The 19,698-nt window shown below is 38.7% G+C and overlaps 1 protein-coding gene across 1 annotated transcript in view; it reads right to left on the bottom strand.

The window, feature by feature from the left end:
* Positions 1-19,698, bottom strand: part of Mtbp (MDM2 binding protein) — a 73,895-nt gene that overhangs the window by 53,798 nt on the left and 399 nt on the right. The window contains exons 2-11 of the mRNA XM_052160586.1: positions 19,087-19,167; positions 14,863-14,936; positions 14,553-14,701; positions 12,981-13,039; positions 11,289-11,433; positions 10,342-10,459; positions 8,206-8,340; positions 6,509-6,603; positions 4,909-4,981; positions 1,985-2,102 (exon numbers count right to left, since the gene is read on the bottom strand). Of these exons, the coding sequence (XP_052016546.1) occupies positions 1,985-2,102; positions 4,909-4,981; positions 6,509-6,603; positions 8,206-8,340; positions 10,342-10,459; positions 11,289-11,433; positions 12,981-13,039; positions 14,553-14,701; positions 14,863-14,936; positions 19,087-19,167 (1,047 nt within the window). The remainder of the gene's footprint in view (positions 1-1,984; positions 2,103-4,908; positions 4,982-6,508; positions 6,604-8,205; positions 8,341-10,341; positions 10,460-11,288; positions 11,434-12,980; positions 13,040-14,552; positions 14,702-14,862; positions 14,937-19,086; positions 19,168-19,698) is intronic.

Raw genomic sequence — 19,698 nt, 5'->3', positions numbered from 1 at the left:
TACGCACGGGTAAGGTTTCTGGATCTGAGAGTTACTGAAACTAATCAATAGTGACCTTCTCTTGCTTACAGCTCTTGGCTTCTCAATTTTGTCAACGGAGTAAGTAAAAAATGTCCCCTTTGGGAAGGGTCATAGGTAGGAAAGACCATAATCAACTATCCCGTTTGATTTTGTTCTGCTTCTTAGATTTAGAAAGGAACTCCTGCAAGGAGCAAGTTTAATCAGTGCTAATGACCTGGTCTAATCAGTAATCAGCAATCTTCAAACCATGTGATCTGTGTTATTATTCAGAAGCTTCCACTATCCATTCCTAAGTTTCAAGGGGCAGTGAGTCTAAAACATGAACTCAAACTACGAGGTATTTTTCTTAGATGGAATAAAAATCATGGGAGGAAAAACTATATAAATTCTCAATCAATAAGCTCTCTTAGACTTAGAACTGTTGGCCTAGCAGCTACTTGAAATTGCACAAAGGAACAAGAAAAACAAGCAATGATGAGCTACCCAGGATATACTGAGTTTATTTAGGATGTGCGTGTGCATGTGTGTGTGTATTTTCATAAATACAATGATAAGCAGTGTCCCATGACTTCATGCAGTATGAAGGAAACCTACTACACTGCTGCTCTGTAAATCTACTTCTGATTTTGTTGAACCACCTTTAAAAAACGCCAGCTGCATCCATTCCCCATAAGCAACCAAGACAGGTTAAGTTGCACTTACGCGCATTGCACAATCGGCTGATGCCTGGAAGTGTGGGCTCTCTGTAACCACTACAGACAGCAGAGTGTCAATTTGCATGAAGCAGTAATGAATCCTTTCAACCTGGCTCAGTAGCTAGGTTTGGTTTCTACATCTAAAGGCTGACTCTGAGCAGTTTGCTTTAGATATATTTAGGGACAGCACAATTTAGAAAAAAAAGTTCTTGGTGATAATTAACTCAATTCCAAGTGCACAATAAAGCTTGAGACATGACTACATAAAATTCTTTGTGAAGCACATGTGACCTCTTCCATAAAGATGGGTTCTACCAATTGACTACATGTGACATCTTAAGGGTCTGGGGGAGGATCTATCTAGTGTGGTCTCAGTCAAAGGTCACCAGGATATTAACTACCACTGCTCCCAGCCTTCTGGGCAGAAAACAGGTTATACATCTCTTCCTTTAAAGGGACAACCCCTGAGGGCCGAAGAGATATATGGTTCAGCAGTCAAGAGCACTGACTGCCCTTCCAGAGGTCCTTAGTTCAATTCCCAGCATCCACAGGATAGTTCACAACCATCTGTAATGGGATCCAATGTCATCTTGTGGTGTGTGTAAGAGAGTGACAGTGTACTCACATATATAAAATAAATAAATCTTAAAAAAAAATTAACAAAGGAGCCTTTAAAAACTAAATAAAACCAAACAACCAACCCTGTGTGTTTAACATTCCTGGTTTTCCCAGTGCTCAGCCGTGAGCACAAGGACCTCTGCGCCCCACACACTGACCATCTTAGATTACTAGAGGTTTAAGTAGAGGTTACTCCTCTTGAAGTCCCAGCACAAGAAACGGACCGTGCCAGAATTCAACCAACTTTCTGCCAATTATCTGCAAAGTTCTCTAAGCACCAATGTCCTTAACTGTAACATGAAGACAAACTAATGTACAGTTATTATAAAACTCATATTGCTAACATACCTATGACATTGTGCTGCACAAGTAACCTGCGTTAAATAATTAAGTTCTTCAGAAAATTTCAGACACAGGCTCATGTAATAAGTGAACCATTTCATTTTCACCTCTTTTGTTCTTGACATGTGTCTTAGAACCCAATAGTCATTCTAGGTAGCTACCTAATTAGCCCAAGTCCTGCCTTTCCACTACTCCCCTTTTTAATGGACATGGTTAGAGGTATTAAACAATAAATTGCAATAAAGGCTACTTCCACTTAATGAGTTATCTATTAAATTCCAACAAAACAAGCAAAGACTTGTGCTTACCACTGATAGTCTTGGGCTTTTTAGCTAGGTATTCCTTCCACTTTCTCGAGGCCAGTTGGTTGGGAGGTGGGATGAGCACGTTACTGACAGTACACGGCAACACAAAGAGAGCGCCAACCTGGAGAGCAGAGCACACCATGACTGCCTGCGGACTGAAATCCACTGTGACATCCATCACAGCTGTCATGCAGAATTCATATTGCACACACTTAGCAGATACTGAGTAATGCTATCTCAAGCACTTATCTGGAAAAGAGAAAGAAAAGGGCCCCACACTCTTCCCCCATAAAATCCAAAGAGAAGAGAAACAAGCAAAGCAGAAAGACAGATCCAAAACTATAGTCTCTTCTTTTCTACTAGGATAATTTCTGAAAACTTCGTCTGATGGTCACTGTTGATTGACAACTTGACAAGATCTAGATAAGCAAGAGTTAGACCTCCAGTCACGACTGTAAGACACTATTTAGATTAGGCTAGTTTACAGGCAAGCCTGTGAGGGATTATCTTAACTAGGTTAAATGATGAGGAAAGACCTTCCCTAAAAGTGGGCGTCACCACTGCCTGGGTGGGCTTAGGTCCTGGCCTGTATCCTGGGGGTGGGGACAGTCTGAGCATGCGCCATCATTATTTTCTGCTTCATTACTCCAGATGACCTGAAGCTTTAAGTTCCTGATGCCACACTCTCCCCACCATGATAGACTTGATGTATCCTTGAGCTGTGAGCCAGAAGAGACCCTTCCTCCCTTAAGGTGTGTCTGTCAGGGAATCTACCATGGCAACAGGGAAAAAAAAAAACTAGTACATTTTGTTATACATATTTTCTGTACAAGTGTGCTGTGTAAGAGGTTGTTGGTATAATACCTTGGTACATCTGAAAAACATTGAGAAACTAAGGGACCTAGTACCTAAAATGTGTGGTACTATAACTTTCAACACGTCAGCTATACTGATTATTTTTGTGGCTTCATAATCATATCTGAGGGCAAAAAAGAAACTTTCATTCCAACAAATATAATAGACTTAATGCTAGTAGGTAAAATGCAAAAGATAACAAATTAAGACTCCCCCCCCCAAAAAAAACCCCACACAGCAGCTTCTGACTGATTTATGAGCAAATTCAACTTCAAATTTGTATTCTCAAGGCTAAGCATACAGATGTTTCCTAAATATTTGCTCAAAAGAATCACTATGATGTATTTATCTAAAGTCTCATTTTGATTAAGGACTAAATAAAACAAATTACAGCTTTAAGAGTTATATCGTCTATTTTAGAAATTGAGTTACATCAATCAGCACATTCAAATAAAGAACATTAATTTTATAAAAACTCTGGAGAAACTTAGACAAAGCATTAGTCAAATATCTTAAACCTAATGAAAATCTGTTTTAATTGCCCTATGTAAATGGATTAGTACCATGAATACGTGATACTGAGTTAGGATTTTACAATGTTAGCTCTGTTACTATTTATTACTTTTACTTATGCATTCTTAATTACAGCTATAAAATTAGGGAAAGTAGAAGTGTTTGTCTTCATTATTACAGGGAAAACTCTTAAAATTTTAAGTGTATTTTAAACAGCCAAATATTAACAATTGAAAGTAAATCATTTAGCAATAGAAAATAATCAATCAATATAAAAGACTCTAAAGACTAAAACTCAGTCCTTTCATAAAAAAAAAGACATCATTGTCCAAAATGCAGCCCATGGAAGAGGCTGCCACAGCTGCAAGGTGAAGAAAAGGCCAGCACCACTGTGAGGGGAACACGCCAGATACGTTTCCCCTTACAGCAGTCTATGGGTGCTGAGTGCAGTTCTATGTATAATTTATATACTGATTCATGGCCCACTACCATGGTTCCACTTTTTAAACAACCTAATTGTGATGACATATTTGCTACAAATATTTAAAACAAAGATGAACAAAACTATTTCTGAATCTCCCAAGTTCAATAACTAGATAGACTAAGGGTCATTTCAGATCTTCATTAAACAAATCATAGGCATATATGTGACTTTAACTTAGCATCATCAAAGGCCAGTATATCCAAAATATTTTGAAACACTTCAAAATGCTATTAAGTATATAGGAAAATAGGACTGAAGTCCAAAACTTTAAGGGATCATATAAGGGATCATCTAAAAATCACACTCCCTTTGGAGCATCAGTTTTCTAAGGGAATAACAATCACTGCCTAATATACCACCCTGGGGAAACTGGGGAAATTACAGTAATCCCTATCTCCTCCCAGGAGCACTAGTTAGTAGCCTGGTACTACAGGGGTAAGAAAATGCTACATAAATACAGCCAATAAGTGTTTCTATTTCTATAGAAATGCAATGGTTGATAAATTTTCCAGAAAGAAATAGACTTCTGTGTTTGTCCTCTTAAAAATGATATAAGACTTTAGATACAAGATTCTGCATAGGATCCTATATGTCCCAGGGTTTGTTTTTTTTTTTAATGTTAAAAAGACACCAAATGTATCATATGATATACACATGTAACTATTAAAATAGCTACAATCTCTTCTGTAGCCCTGGGATACAGAAGAAAACTGTAATATAAAGAGTAACCATCCGAGGATGTTGTAAGTCTTGCTACTTGTTCTGTGTCCTCCCATGAAAAGACAACAGTCATACAAATGGCTTCCCAGAGCTGGGATGAGATATCAAAGAAGAGATTCATAATATATCCTGAAATTTAAAATAACTTTTAAAATCACTGCTCATAAAGTTTATTTCGGAAAGTCCTTAATAAAATCAAGTGCCACTTTGTCCACAAAACATTTGAGCAGTATCTTACAAGAATGACTGGTAAAGCTGTGTCATCGTACCAAATTCATGAGCAAGAGCTGTATTTACTTTTTTTTTAAACATGTTCTGAAATGTTAAGTATTAGAATCAACAAAGCCTTCTATACCTTGCCACACAGGGAAGAGATCTGTTCCAACAGCAGCATGGATTTCTGCCTCGTGCAGTGCCCAGTCACCTCCCTGTACTCAGGAGTTAAAGAGTGAGAGACTGACAGGGAAACAGCTCAACATGAGAAAAACAGCTTGATTATCATGCTCTCCCACAATTCACTGAAAATCACTCATTAAGCTTAAGTGTAAGAATTACCAATTATTCTTTCCATTACACATTATTTCCTTAATTATTAGTTCTAAGTATCTACTATAAAGTATAAAAACAAGGAATGAGTAAAAAAAGAATCTCTGTCTTAAAAAAAAAAGTCGAGGGTGCTATGTTAGTGTTCCGTTTCAAACCAGCAGTTCTGTAATACAAAATGTCTGTTCTGGGCCAGTGAAGTGGCTCAGGGTTAAAGGCCCTTTTGTCAACCCACGTGGTGAAAGGAGATAAGCGACTCCTGACAGCAGTCCCCTGACCTCCCCCGCCCCCCCCCCCACACACACACACGCGCGCGCGCACACACACACACACACACACACACACACACACACACACGCACGCACGCACGCACGCATGCACGCGTGACCCCACCCCAAGAAGACTGAATATTTCAGATATATATGGTGGCACTTATAGTACAGGAAGATGTGTCATCCAACTAATGTTCATAAATCGGTCATACTGATGGCAAGAGAAGTCAGAATTGTGTATTAATTTCTCTGCTTTCCCCACTTATTCCTAACATTCTTCTCTGATGCTCACAAGCACGAAGGGGCCTAACTACTGGACGAAGTCAGCTCCCTGGTCTAGACGCATAAGTCAGTCCATGAAGCATGGGGTAGGAGTTGGGGATAAACTTTAAAACTTTTCTTAAAACCATGGCCAGGAGTAAATATACTGAATTATCTTAGGGCATGATCCAACATCCAAATGTAAAGCGAAATCACAGAAACAGCTTCGTGTGTGCTTTTTCTGCCCTTTCTTGGTACAAGTGGGTTTTTACAAGTGAGACCCTTTCAGAAACTCAACTTTGGAATTGGGAGTCACACTCACACATCCCACAATCCATCTTTAGCAGAACAGTATCAAGAAAAGAACAGAAGTTAGGAAGAGGCATCCTAGAGCCCAGAAAAGGGAAAGTGATTCTTCCATGACATTTGGAACTAAATAAAGCAGTAATAAAGAAAACACAAAAACAATGTGGGTGTATCAAGACAGAGTGCTGGGTGGGGCAGTTCCAGTTAATGCCATTCTGTGTGCAGATGTGCAGAGCCCCTGCTCTAGCACTCAGCATCACAACTGCATCAAGGAAGCAAGGTCAGTCAGCTCCACACTCCTCCACACTCCTTGCCCATATCAAGCAATCTACAATGAAAGAAAGGCTGATTGGCTTGGAGCAAAGATTTCTGTCAGGAGAATATGAAGAAAGCAGGAACTCCCTTGCCCTGAAACTCCATGGTAAGAATTTCCACCTGGCTATGAGCATTAAACAATGAATACAGAGAAGTGAAAAGAGATGTAAATTTAACACACGTTTACCTGCTGGTACCAAACCATTCTACCCGACCCACAGAGTGTAAAATAAAATGAACATGTCATCTAAAGGATACAACTCAAATTCAACATCCGACAGGTAACAGGAGGGAAGATCTGATAATTTTATCATCTGCACAAATTCTAAAGCAGGACCATAATAATGGAAAACCTGGAAAAGAAATTCAAGTTGTTTACTACTTTAAATCCTGCAAATGAAATGAAAGCAAACAAATTACTGACTATTAATTTAAAATTTTAAAAGCCTCACAGGAGGCACAAACATATCCAGAGAGAAATCAGTTTTAGTTTTCAGAAAATAAGAGCAATCCCCACTTCCCCACCCCATTTCTTTCTTTCCCACTCTGATAAATGCATATATGGGGGTATGCAGTGGTCTGAATAAGATGCCACCCATAGTCTGGGCACTTGAAGATGTGCGTTCTAGCTGCTGGCTCTCTTTGGGGAGCCTTAAAGGGCTCCGGGGTTGGGTAGCTTGTTAGGTGAAGGTGGGCTTTTTGCTTTCTTGGCTTCACACTTGCAGTTCAGTGGGTGTGCGCTCAGCTTCCTGCCCCTGCCACCACGCCTTTGTTTACCACCATGGATCTAGCACCCTAGAACTGTAAGGCCAAATAAACTCTCTGCCTTGATCATGCTGCTTTACCACAGCCATAGAAAAGTAACTGATATAAGCAGAAATATTTACTATAATCAATTTTATGTTAATTCATTGGAAAGGTTAGATTGAAAGAATATTCTCAATAGAAGAAAAAAAACCCAAAAACCATTTTTAACACTAGATTATTATACTTGAACCTTACACTGCCAAAAAAGAGAAGCTGAAGTCGCTAAATCTTCTAAGTGTAAGGTTTAGAAAGAACTGAAACTCCCTGTGAGAGACAGGCGTGGCAAGTTGCTTATAGTAAGCAACGCTGGGAAATGAAATCACAGCAGAAATGGCATCCTTTTCTCTACTGCCCGTTCATCAGAATGCATTAACCATTGTTTGATATGCTGTAATTTCAGGACCTCTGTTTTAGACACGCTCTTAAATTGGGTATTTTAAGGTGGATTGCAAAAGCGCATATAAAGGACCTCTTCTCCTATCTTTCAATATTTAAAAACAAAAGCAAAAGCAGAAAGAAAAAAAATCCTGATATACTCATTTAATTGCTATATCTTATAATTGCTTGCGTTTGAAGATCAAATCTAGAGAAGAGAAGAGAAGAGAAGAGAAGAGAAGAGAAGAGAAGAGAAGAGAAGAGAAGAGAAGAGATGCCTAATACCACAAGCTAAGCCCATTCCAGGCTCTGCGTCAGGTGCTGATGTCTGATCTCATTTATTTTCACAGGAACTTTGTAGCATGACGCTGCTCTCATTTCCTGAGTTGTCAATCTATCCGAGGCTGTATCCGATACATAGCAGGTGAAGAAACGAGTTTCCAGCCTGGGCCTATCCAGCCACCTTGGCTTTTCACTGATCTTAAGAGGGTCACACAGTCCCTCCAACGCACGATCATTCAGGCTTCCGCTGACTTTAAAATTATTACATTAAAAAAATACTCCGTAGTGCTCAGTCCCACCGATGCGTAATGCTCATCACACAATGTGACTCACACGCTCAAGTGTAAGAGTTAGATGCGCTCTGCGGGTGAGCACAAAGCCTCCTACACACACATTAGTACCAGCAAGTCAAGACCCAAGAGTATTTTATAGAACAAAACGGCACAAATGGATGAGAGTTAAAAAAAAAAAATTAAATGTATATACATTACCTTAGGCAAAATATTCTTATCCTTAGATGATGCTATCTTTTTTGCAAGAAAGCAGGTATTTAAATTACATGCACTAACATTCGTAGGTGTGACTCCTTTTAAACAAAACTCAGGAAAACTAATTTCAAATCCAAACTGAAAAGAAACCAAGAGAACTCAATTATATTACTATAATCAATTTTATGTTAATTCAATTATAGGTGGTTTGAAACAGATTAATATACTTTATTAGAATGAAAATATTGAGAAGAAACTGATCTTACTATAAATAGATATACAAATGTGAAATCTTTTTTGATACCTTGGCTCAGTGGGTAGTTCTTCCTATTAGGCATGCAACATACTATTAACTTAAACATCAATTTTTCAAAAAAAAAGCTTCCAGTGGTCTGTGGCTAGTCAGCAACAGTATACTAACTCATTTTCAAGCAACCTCATTGGTGCACATTCAATGCCTACCTACTTCCTACCAGTCTATAAGTTACAGTCAAACAGAGCTGCCTGTATTCTTCACTACTAGACATGTAATACAGAGCCTCACACAGTTTACCTTCAGGGTATGTGGGTGATGAAAAACACAGTTACCACTAAAAAGTAGCAGCAGTATGACTGTTAACAGTAAAGATGTGACAATTCTGACTGATAGGACTTCCTGTGTCACTTTGGTGTACTCACACTAAATAATGTAAGTCAAATAAGTCCTCTGAGTTATTATGATCATCCCTGGCTTAGAGAACAGCACAACTATGGTTCCAAGAAGACACACAAAACTGGAACGGAGTCAGGATTGAATTCAGGCATAGTAGCTCTACAATCCACATCTTCAATCACTAGAATGACTACCAGCTAAAAGCTGTGAAATGACTCCACGTTTGAAACACAGACTGTGGACTGAAGGAGTAAAAGAATCCCGTAAGAACTCTGTCATGATGGGCCCACATCCACGCACGTGAGTTCAGAAAATGAAAACAAAGGCAATTCTCCAAAGCACATTGTCAGCTCTCCCACTATGGCTCAATGCTGATTAACTAATCAACCAATCAATCAATCAATTAATCAGCAATGAGCCAAAGAGGAAGATTAATTAATTAGTCCTAGTAACACCATTTGCAGAGACAGTTTACCTAGAGACTGAATCTTCCTAAAACTAGGATACGCCAGTATGTAAACCTAGACAGACTCGGACACATTATTTCTATTGTCTTCGTGGTCGGTTCCTCGAGCCGGTAAGAAAGACAAAGGGGGTAAAGCACAAAGAACAATGGCAGTGCAAAAGCACATTCATCATCCGCAACAAGCATTAGGAAACTATCTTAATTTGCCTATCTACAAAACTCACATATATGAACACATTTCAAAATAGATAGAACTTACAAAAACCAACAACACCTCTGAAATTTAAGATTTAATGAAGTAATCTGTGACTGTTTTCATCTGATAGTTGATATATCTAGGCTCCAATAAAAATTTTAAAACACTGTTCCGAGTGAGCTGGTATGTATGACTGAGATCACCTAAGAATCCATAGATAACTGTTCCCAGTACTATTTCTGGTAGCTAATACAGGCAGTAAAAAAAAGTGTCTTGGGTAAACCACATGACTAATGTCCAATACTGTTCTCAAAACACTACACTATACAACAGCCACACCTAAAACATAACCACAGTGACTACTGAAATCACAACTAGGGTCTGGAGCGATGGCTTAGTGGTTAAGAGCACTGACTGCTCTTCCAGAGGTCCTGAGTTCAATTCCCAGCAAAACAGGGTGGCTCACAACCATCTGTAATGGGATCTGATGATCTTCTGGTGTGCCTGAAGACAGTAATTTTTAAAAAAAAAAAAAAAAGAATATCCTTCCTTTCTTAAAAAAAAAAAAATCACAACTAATAAAAATCTAGTAAAACTTAAAAAGTTGGACCCACTGAACAAGTCACAGACCGTTCTCTGTAGCAATATGCAGCTCAGGGGCCACTGCTATGGGCAGATGTACCCTGCCTATCTTTGTAGAAAACTCCACATGGTGTCAGTCAAGAACATCTTCCCCAACGGACCCTGGCATTGACATCAGTTGTACCATAAACAAAGTCCAGAGGCCTTCTTTGTTGTGCATGGAGAAGATATGAAACCAGTTACCTTTCGTTCCCGCATCTGAACCTCTCCCCTCCACAGTTCTCTCGAGTCAATGGCATTTCTGAACTCCTCTAAAGGCACAACATTAGCTGAAAGGTATTCTGCAATTTTCTGACAATTTCTGTTAAAAAAAAAAAAAGATTTTGATAGTTAAATGATGGCAATTCTTTTTTTTTTTAATGGCTACATTTTAACTACAGCCTAGGAGAGGTAACTGCAATTTTCTATTAATATGAATTCTCCATTAAGGCAGTCTCTGGGTAAGGGCTGCTACATTCACACATACTCAGAGCTGTTTACTATGTAAACAGAGCTCTTCCAGTTACTGCTGGCTTAACTGTGTCAGATGAGCACACAGACTCAATGTCAGTCCCTCAACTTCAAAACAACTAAACCGCCACCCTGCCTGTACTTGATGGCTACACCTGATCACAGGCGATGTTGCCTGTCAGCATCCCTGCCCTGCCTGTACTTCCATGCAGGGGCTCTCAGGCATCTACTTAGCATTCCTTAAGTGCTTGCTTTGTTAAATCGAAACTGAAATCATGAGGTTAATAAGACCAATTTGAGTACTAAGTTTGGAGTGCACAACTGACCTCTACGAATGTGTCATAAATACAGCTGCATGTACCACAGAAAGCAGACGGGGCAGGACAAGTTCTACGGAGCCTCCACCCTAGTGTGCATAGGCACCAAAAGCCTACAGGTGCACAGTGCATTTGGAGAAATGGTGCTCAGTAGTGACTATGCATCATCACTGACAGGATCTACCGCAACCTTAAACATCTTAGAAATAGGAAAGGAGGCAAACCTGGGTCCCAGTAAAAAGTGCAAGTCTCTAATCGCAGTACAACAAGAAACTTTAACCCGTCACTTTGAAGTGATTTTCAAAGGCTCAATCTATTGAAAACCCAATAGCAGAACAATGACATATGACCAAAGGAGCTTACATCTCACAGTGACTGCCTGCTAGGATGACTTTTGCTGAATGCCACTCCTTCAGATGTTTCAAGGCTCCTACAATGGGCAAGCACTCTTTTAACTTAGGAGGATCTTTGTCAGAAGGCAATAATATCACATCTATCATCGCTCTACCTAGAAAAAAAATGCCATAAGTTTTAAAACATGCTAGATCTAAAGCAGGTTTAAACACTGCTCTAAACAAGTGAATCTTAAGCTTACTTAGAAAATAAAGGACAATTTTAAAACAGTACACATCTTCACAAGTTCAAAAGTTATAATGCTCCATCATTTGAGTTCATGCCATACTATCTGGAAATAGCAAGCATGTGCTAGAAAACAATGGACCATATCATAATTGCTTGCCAATTCTCCAGCAGTAGCTAATTATGTGTATTGCTCTGGAGGTCATCAATTCTACTGAACTCAACAGGGGAAAAAAAAACAGTGTACAATTTTATTATATCTTCCTACATGTAATTTTGTTATCCAAAAGGGAATGAATGAGTACAAAGTTGCAATGCTCAAATAAATCACCTCTCTTAAAGGAAAATAAAGCATTCAGTATAACAGCATCATTAGATTCTGAGAAAGAAGGTTATTAGTTCACACCAGTTTAAATGATATAAAATTACAAATTTATTGAAAGATTAGAAGATAAAATGAAATGAAAACCAAATAAAAATGTGATAAGCAAAAGCATTTAATTAGACAGAAATAGCAACTGTATACAATTTTAGTACGTATTTTTTAACTGACACATTTCACTAACAGAAATCTGATGGGCTGAAGGGTGGCTTAACATGTACAAGGCTTTGGGTTCAATCCTTGGGTGAAAAAGTTACAAAAATGTATATTTGTGAATACTTTCAATTATTTTCCATTTTTTTTTACATGCCGTGAGTGTTTGCATGCATGAGTGTGCATTTCTGCTGCATGTGGAAGCCAAAGGGGGACCCTGGAGCTCTTAGAACTATAGTTATAGGTGGATGTGAGCCGCTGTGTGAGTGACAGGAACTGAACCCATCTCCTCTGCAAGAGCAACCCGGGCCTTAACCACTGAGCCATCTCGCAAAGCCTTCATTATTTTCCATACAGGACTCTGTAATAAAATTGGGCTGTAAATACTAGCTCCTTGAATGTCAGAATTGTAGTTTTGTAATCAGTTATTACTATCTAGCTTTACACACCACTGTATATTCAGTTCCCAGTACAGTGCATGGCATTCAATACGGATATCAAACAAAACACTCAGTAAATAAATGATATTCAATAATGAAACATTCATTTAAAAAAACTGCAAAAGTATTTGTGAATACAAAACTGTACCAAATTCTGCCAGTAACTCTTTGAGTAATGCAAAGAAAAGCTACTGAGACAAAAGCAAAAGTGTTTAAGGATAATACCATAGAGTATTTTATAAAACATGCTTCGCGTTTTAGGAATAAAAAGTGGTTTCTCTTTTAAAACTGCTGATCCAAGAGCCCCATCCTTCTGCCCGACCGTCCACGTGGGATGTGTACGCTCTCTGAACCATGAGAGAGCGCTGGCCTGGACATCTAAGTTTAAGAAGCAAAGTGTCCTGCAGTTTACAGGACTAGTGTTCTATAGAATATGCTAAATTCATCACTCATTCATAAAACGTAGAAGATACAAATGATCTAAAACAGTTATCGTATTACCAGGTGCAGGAAGCTTATCTGATAACTGATGCAAATTTTCTGCTGATTCTTCATATAGGCTACAATAAAAGAATGCAGTTAGAGAAAAATGTGCTATATAAATATAAGTATGCATGTATATCATATAACCATAATAGGCAATAATGATCTGTGTATTACAGTCACACGTTAGACACATTATCTTATTTGACTCAGCTGACAAGCGCATGCACCATTATGATTAGTATTTCTTCTATAAATAAATGTCCTAAAACCATATAGCTATCATGTGAAAGCCATATTTTCACCTGCAAGTACAAGCTCTTACTCACACCCAAAACACAAACAGAACCAGCAATAATAATAATGGGAGCAAAGCCCCCAAGTTATATTTTATATATTCAATATAAATAATAGACCAAACACTTTTCTAATCTTCCAAGCAAGCCAGCAGTTGGTTTCAATAATAAAGGACACTGCTTTTCTCTTAGTTAAGTCTTCACTAAGAATATGACATTTTTCTCAGATTCCTAAAAACCTATAAATTTTATTCAGAGAGTGAAATTCTGTTCTCAAAATAAGTTCTTATACTGGATAACGGTATTTCAATTCTTCCTCATAAGGTGATACTATCTAAAACAAAAGCCTAAAGCATGGAATGCTAACTATAGTTTCCAGGCTCCCTCTTGTGGCAATAAGGTGACTCCCGCATTCATTTTTTAGGTGATAAAACATGGATTGATAAGATCTTTTTAAGGCTCAGTGCAGGCATCTTAGAAAGCACCTTGAAGAACTTCCATACTTGGTGAATGAGGAAACAAACAACTATATGAGCTAACTCCCCGGCTTTGCCAAAACCAAGCAAACAGTACTTTCTAACTCCTGCTACTCCACAGCTCTCCCCTCATGTACTTCCTGCGCTAACCAACACAATGTGAAACCAGTCAGAAGGGATTCTTAAAGCCTACACAATTTATAGGTAGATCACATGAATAATAAAATAAAGCAAAAGCAGTTCCTGTCACATGACAAACACGAAAGGAAAGGAATTTAACAATAAATCAGAAATGGAATGTCTCAGGAAGAAAAAGGTAATCACAACTTAGTGCCTGGATCATTCTCACATCCTAACAAGATTCAAGAGGCTTACACGTGAAGTCAACTGACATTCCTCAGAAACTCTGTGGACTACAAAATGTACCAGAAATGTTGAAGAGGCATATAAATTGGGGGAAAAAATCCCACATTTCCGTCTCAGAAACCAAAAACACAGTGTGCTTTGATTTGAGTGTTATTTGCTAGCATTAAATAATTCCCCTGGTCAAGCTAACAGAGGATCAGGCAGAATTTAGCTTCGAGAAAATGGTAAGCCAAGGCAAACATCATTCTAGCAGTTGTGTGAACCTAAACAACGTTTTCAGTTATCAATTAGATGAGCGGTCTAACTGCCCAGTGTCATCCAAAGCTGAAGTATTAAATACTGCAGCTAACTAAAATTCCCCTACAATTGCTAAGATATCCAATCTTTCCCCTCCCGCCTCATGGCAGGGCACTGTCACACATCTGCAAGGCGGTGTGGGCACAGAAGCGTACTCAGCCAAGGGTAAGGATTCCCTGCTAGCACTGTCATCGTCTTCAAAACACTCAGCAGCCTGACATTCTTCTACATTTGCTTGAAGAGCATCTTCGATTTTATCCTTTTCAGCATCAAAATGTATCTCTTGCCAATCAGAACTACAAAACTAACAAAAGATGGTGGTAAGTGATAGAGTCACATCATTATTTATAGCATAGGCATTTCCTAATAGCTATGACAAAGCCAACAAAATCTAAAGGTGGCAATAAACAGAGTGGATTCATGAAATTCTTTACAGTAGGTAAGGCATTCACTGACAGTTATTACCTGGTAAAATCCGCATATGGCTTGCACTGCAAAGAACCACTTCCTGGAATGAGGTGTGCCACCCACCGAACAAGCTTAAAAACAAATCACAATTATTAGAAGAAAGGCAGACAATTAAAAAGCAGTCACTGTAACAAATCTGCTTAGAGAATTGTATAATTCTGAAACATAGTTTATGGTTTTCTAAGTTATAAATCTCTCAAAAAAAATCCAACCTGCTTAATAAAATATTACAAACTTGCATTAATTCAAACTCCATATTTCTTCATCATCATTTAAAATCTACTCTAAAGATGTTTTAAGAAAATACAACTACTCAATTATGCCTGGGTGACACAAAACCAGTAGGCTACTAAGTGAAACCAATTCCCTCTCCAAAGACCATGCAGGCGTGATTCTACCTGGTCACAGGCAAATGTTCTACTTGGAAAATGCAATATCATAAAATAAACTAGAGAGAGACAGAGACAGAGACTCAGAGACAGAGACACAGAGAGACACAGAGAGAGTGTGAACTCAAAGGTCACTCTGAAGCATGTCTCAGAGGAGCGGAAAGAAACTGAGAGCTATGGAGAGAAGCAGATTCAAGACTGGGAAGGAAAGGCGACCCATGAGTTCAACTTGTGGAGCAAGGTAAGGTGCTGAGTGCCAACTGAAACTTTTTTTCCAGAAAGCGCAGCAAAATACTGTTCCCTACCGGGAAGCACTGAGTGTTAGTCCTTACAGAAACGGACCACTCTGCATGCTTTCTGGTAGGTCTTTTTTCTCTCCTTCCTGCCAACATGCAAGAGGTACCCTTCCAATCCAAGGTTATTCCTCAAAACAATCCCAGCCCAGGCACTTCAAACCATTGCCCTCACTATTGAAAACCACAAAGCTATTCCTCAAAGCAGTGTTTTCCAATGGAGTGCTAGCTTCCCGTGTCAGTGACTGCAAATCCAATCTTCACTCTTCATAGCCCCCTGAAAAGGCCGACCCCCTGGGATGGTCCCTTCCTCATCAGCTTTGCTACGCCCTTCAAAGGTATTTCAGTGGATTTCCAGTCCCTAATGCGCCACTGAAATTGTACTCAAAGTCGCTAATAGCTGACATTTTACAAAATTAATTTTCAGCTTTTTTAATATTTAACCCCCCAGCATAAGTCACTGAAGAATCAACAGTGACGGCTGTGACTGTCTGACTACTTTCCCCTTACATCAATCAGATCTGTGGCACTAATTCTGGGTCCTCCTTTGTAGTCTCTTAAAAATAGTGTTCCTTGAATATTGGGATTCTTGAGATTTGTTTGTTTGTTTTGTTTTTTGTCTTCCCACTATCTATAAACAATCTCCTCTTTCTCACAGCTTCTGTCTATACATAGATGATTTTATAACCACATCTCCAGCACTAACCTCTTATAGTTTGATATAGGCGTATTGTTCAATTTTTAGATCTTCAATATCTTATTAGGCAACGATCAATGTGCTCTAAACAAGTCATCATACTTCCTTCTTAGGAATACCACCAAAGATGCTTCCTTCTTAGTAAGTGCCACTAGTCAGACTTCTAATGCCATTTAAGATTCCTTTCTCCTAAACGAAGCCACCTCAGCAATAAGTCAGGCATACTCCCTCTGATTCCCTTCAGATCTATCCACTGCCTACATGCTGTCTGAGTTCCCCCTGCCCCATTCTTCTGCTCGTCTGCAATAATCCCAATAGCTGTAACTTTCTCTAATGTGCCTAATGTGTCTGGTCCAACTAGAGTACATCAGAGCAGAACTGCAGATTGTAGAGACAGCTCACAGATAAAGTATGTGCCATGCCACTGTGAGGACTCCAGGTCTCATGCCCAGAGCCCACATGAAAGCCAGGCAGGAGTGACAGACACCTACAATCCAGCATTTAGGAGGCACAGAAGGGGGACTCCCTAGGACACACACATATATGATAACAAGTATATATATATACAAATACCCTATACCTACTTAAAAAAAAAGCAATGAAGAAGAGGAAGAGGAGGAGGAAGTGGTGAAAGAAGAGGTAGATGAGGAGGAAAAACAGGAAGAACAACAACATCTGATCATCTTCCCTGCATTAAAACCTTTAATGGCTGTTGACTACAATTAGGAAAAAGTCCAAATACCCTGACACAATTTACAAAGATGTCTGCATAATTATATTAACCTAGCTTTTTAGTTCACAAACCATTACCAAAGCAAAACAAATAAATAAATAAAGTGGACCATGCAGTGACTGATCATGATACTACTTTCACAGTTTGCTAACTAACCATTGAACATCTTACTATTCAATTTTATACAGGAAAAGCAAACTATCTAAATTTGCTTCCTCTTGGTCTTCTGAGGTAAACTCATTGTAGTACGTTCTTCCCCAATGGCTAACTAGAAAAGGCACTTGCTGAGAAAGACGAAGAAGAGCAGGAAAACAATTACTGGTGCTGAAAGTGCTTTTCAAATCTATATAAAGAGTTCTAGGTTAGTTACTGTGACAAACATGCTAAATCGGATAAGGATGTCTGTCCCAGGGAAAATGATGCTAGAAAAACACAGTGACATTAAAGGAATGCATGGATATTTAACAATACTGACAGCCCACAGAAAAACCACTGGGAGCTGATATAGCTAGAGTATAAGTTGCCAAAGCAGAGAAAGGATGCTAAATCTGTATAAAGTTCTATGACGGCAAAGTGGAAAGTGATGCCCGACTGTTTTCAATAGTTTTAACAAAGAAAATTTTTCAATTGCACTGTGTCTCATGTTTCAACCTATAGAACACACAGTAAATATTACTTTACTACTTCTTTCACTGTCTTAAATATTTAAAACAATCAGTGTTTTAAATATTTTTTAAAATGACATTATGTGTGTCACAGCTCTGTGTGGAGATCAGAAAACAATTTTCAGATATTGCTTTTCTCCTTCAATATGGGTCCTGGGGAATGAACTCAGGTCATAGGCCATGATAGCAAGCAACCCTACCCACTGAGCCATTAAAAACCAACAAGGGATTTTAATTAGCTTTGATAAGAATGTTACAGGTCATGGAACAGCTCTAATATCTAATTGATTATTGTATTGGGATGGTCTTGCATGCCTTCAGTACATGGTCACTTGCATTACTGTGCAAAAGGGGTGTCTTCTAAGAAACCCTGTCCTTTCATAAGCAGAGTGAATACTTTCATGAGACCCCAGTCTAGGATGTTTTCAAGAGCTCCCTAAACTTCACCAGCTTCAGAAATTAATAAGAGTACAATTGGAACTTAGACAACAGGCTAGCGCAGTACCTACACGCTGGAAAGCAATCCTCAGTGGCGAGAGCTGCCCCCTTGGGACTCGAGGTTCTCTAGTAAGGAAGGGAGCAGACTGTAACAGAAACATGAGAGATGCAGCTCTCAAATGAGGACATTATTCCTGGTGTCTACAGATACTTCCTTCAGTGTGTCGGATTTGATCTGTCTCATATTTTCTGGGCCTTTAAAGGATATTATTAGATAGAGAAGTTAAAGAGAAGAAAATTATCAAACAAATTTACAAATATATTTGATATATGTACATGTATATGTAAAATACCAATATATGTAATATGTATATATATATATACATATATACATATATATGTGTATGTGTGTATGTAAAATACCAAAAGAGCTAAAAAGTAGGAAAGACTTCTTGCCAAAAACAAAAGTGAGAACTCTGAAAGGTCAAAGCAGATGAGAACTGAGAAGAGCACAAAGTTGTTTTGGCTTTATCAGTAAAAATAGACAGGAAAAGAACACCTACACGTACGTGGTAAAGAAGTCAGAGTGAGGGCTGTAACGGTTTGTCTTTACTCACAGCAAGAACCTCTCCACAAGCAGGGCAGAGGTGGCGCATGCCTTTAATCCCAACACTTGGGAGACAGACCTGTAGATCGATGTGAGTTCAAGGCCAGCCCCATCTGTCTACAGATAAGAACTCCAGGAGAAGAAGGGTTATGTGGAAGCAAAACTCAAGTTGGGAACCCAGAATAACTTTTATAACAACTTACAGCATTTTAATATCAGGAAGGATTAGTAATGGAGCTGAGAATTTCTTTAAAACACCCCCATATCCCTGTGCCTCACTCAAAGTCAACAAGCATTTCTTGTACTCCTAGACTATCAAACTAACTGATATCCAATCAAATGCTATGTCGGACTTTTGGGCGGACAGGAGGGGTAATTTCATTACACTGCTGTACTTACCAGGGAATGTACTGTCATCTGGATGGATTGAATCGCTGATGCTTCTCTTCAAGAGGCGATAAATATTGGTTGCTGTCAAATCTATAAAAATAAAGACCTGACTCAATCATCGAACTCAAGAGTTAACATAATCTAGGCCGGTTTCAATTTCAGCATCAGAGGATCTGAAGGCCAGTAAGCTGTACACACTATTCAAGTGCTGATACAGCAGAGAAAATAGTCACGTCTCCTGATCTGTATATGCTAGTCAGTAACAAGAAATCAAAACTTCCTTCCAAAAGAAGTATATACGAACTATATACATTTCTTCCTCAAAATGTCTGCTTAATCAAAACAAAGACAATGTAATACAGAGGCTAGTCAAGTACATCAAAAAGCAATGCTATCAAAAGCAGCTAAAATCTTTTCAAGCTCATTTCTTTTATTAGTGTGGCATGTTTCCCTCACAGAATGTAAAACTCAGATCTGCAGAACCTATCGCTTCTTTCTGTGTTTTCTTCAAGGTTGAACACCAAGGGATACTACTTTCTAAAAGCATACCTTTCCAGAAAGCAAAAATTGGAATGCCATGCCACCAGGAAATTCAGCCAGGCAAATATTTAGTTCACCAAG

The sequence above is a fragment of the Apodemus sylvaticus genome, chromosome 17 (genome assembly GCF_947179515.1).
Source record: "Apodemus sylvaticus chromosome 17, mApoSyl1.1, whole genome shotgun sequence".
Classification (NCBI taxonomy): Eukaryota; Metazoa; Chordata; class Mammalia; order Rodentia; family Muridae; genus Apodemus; species Apodemus sylvaticus.
This window is presented reverse-complemented; position numbering and strand designations above follow the sequence as displayed.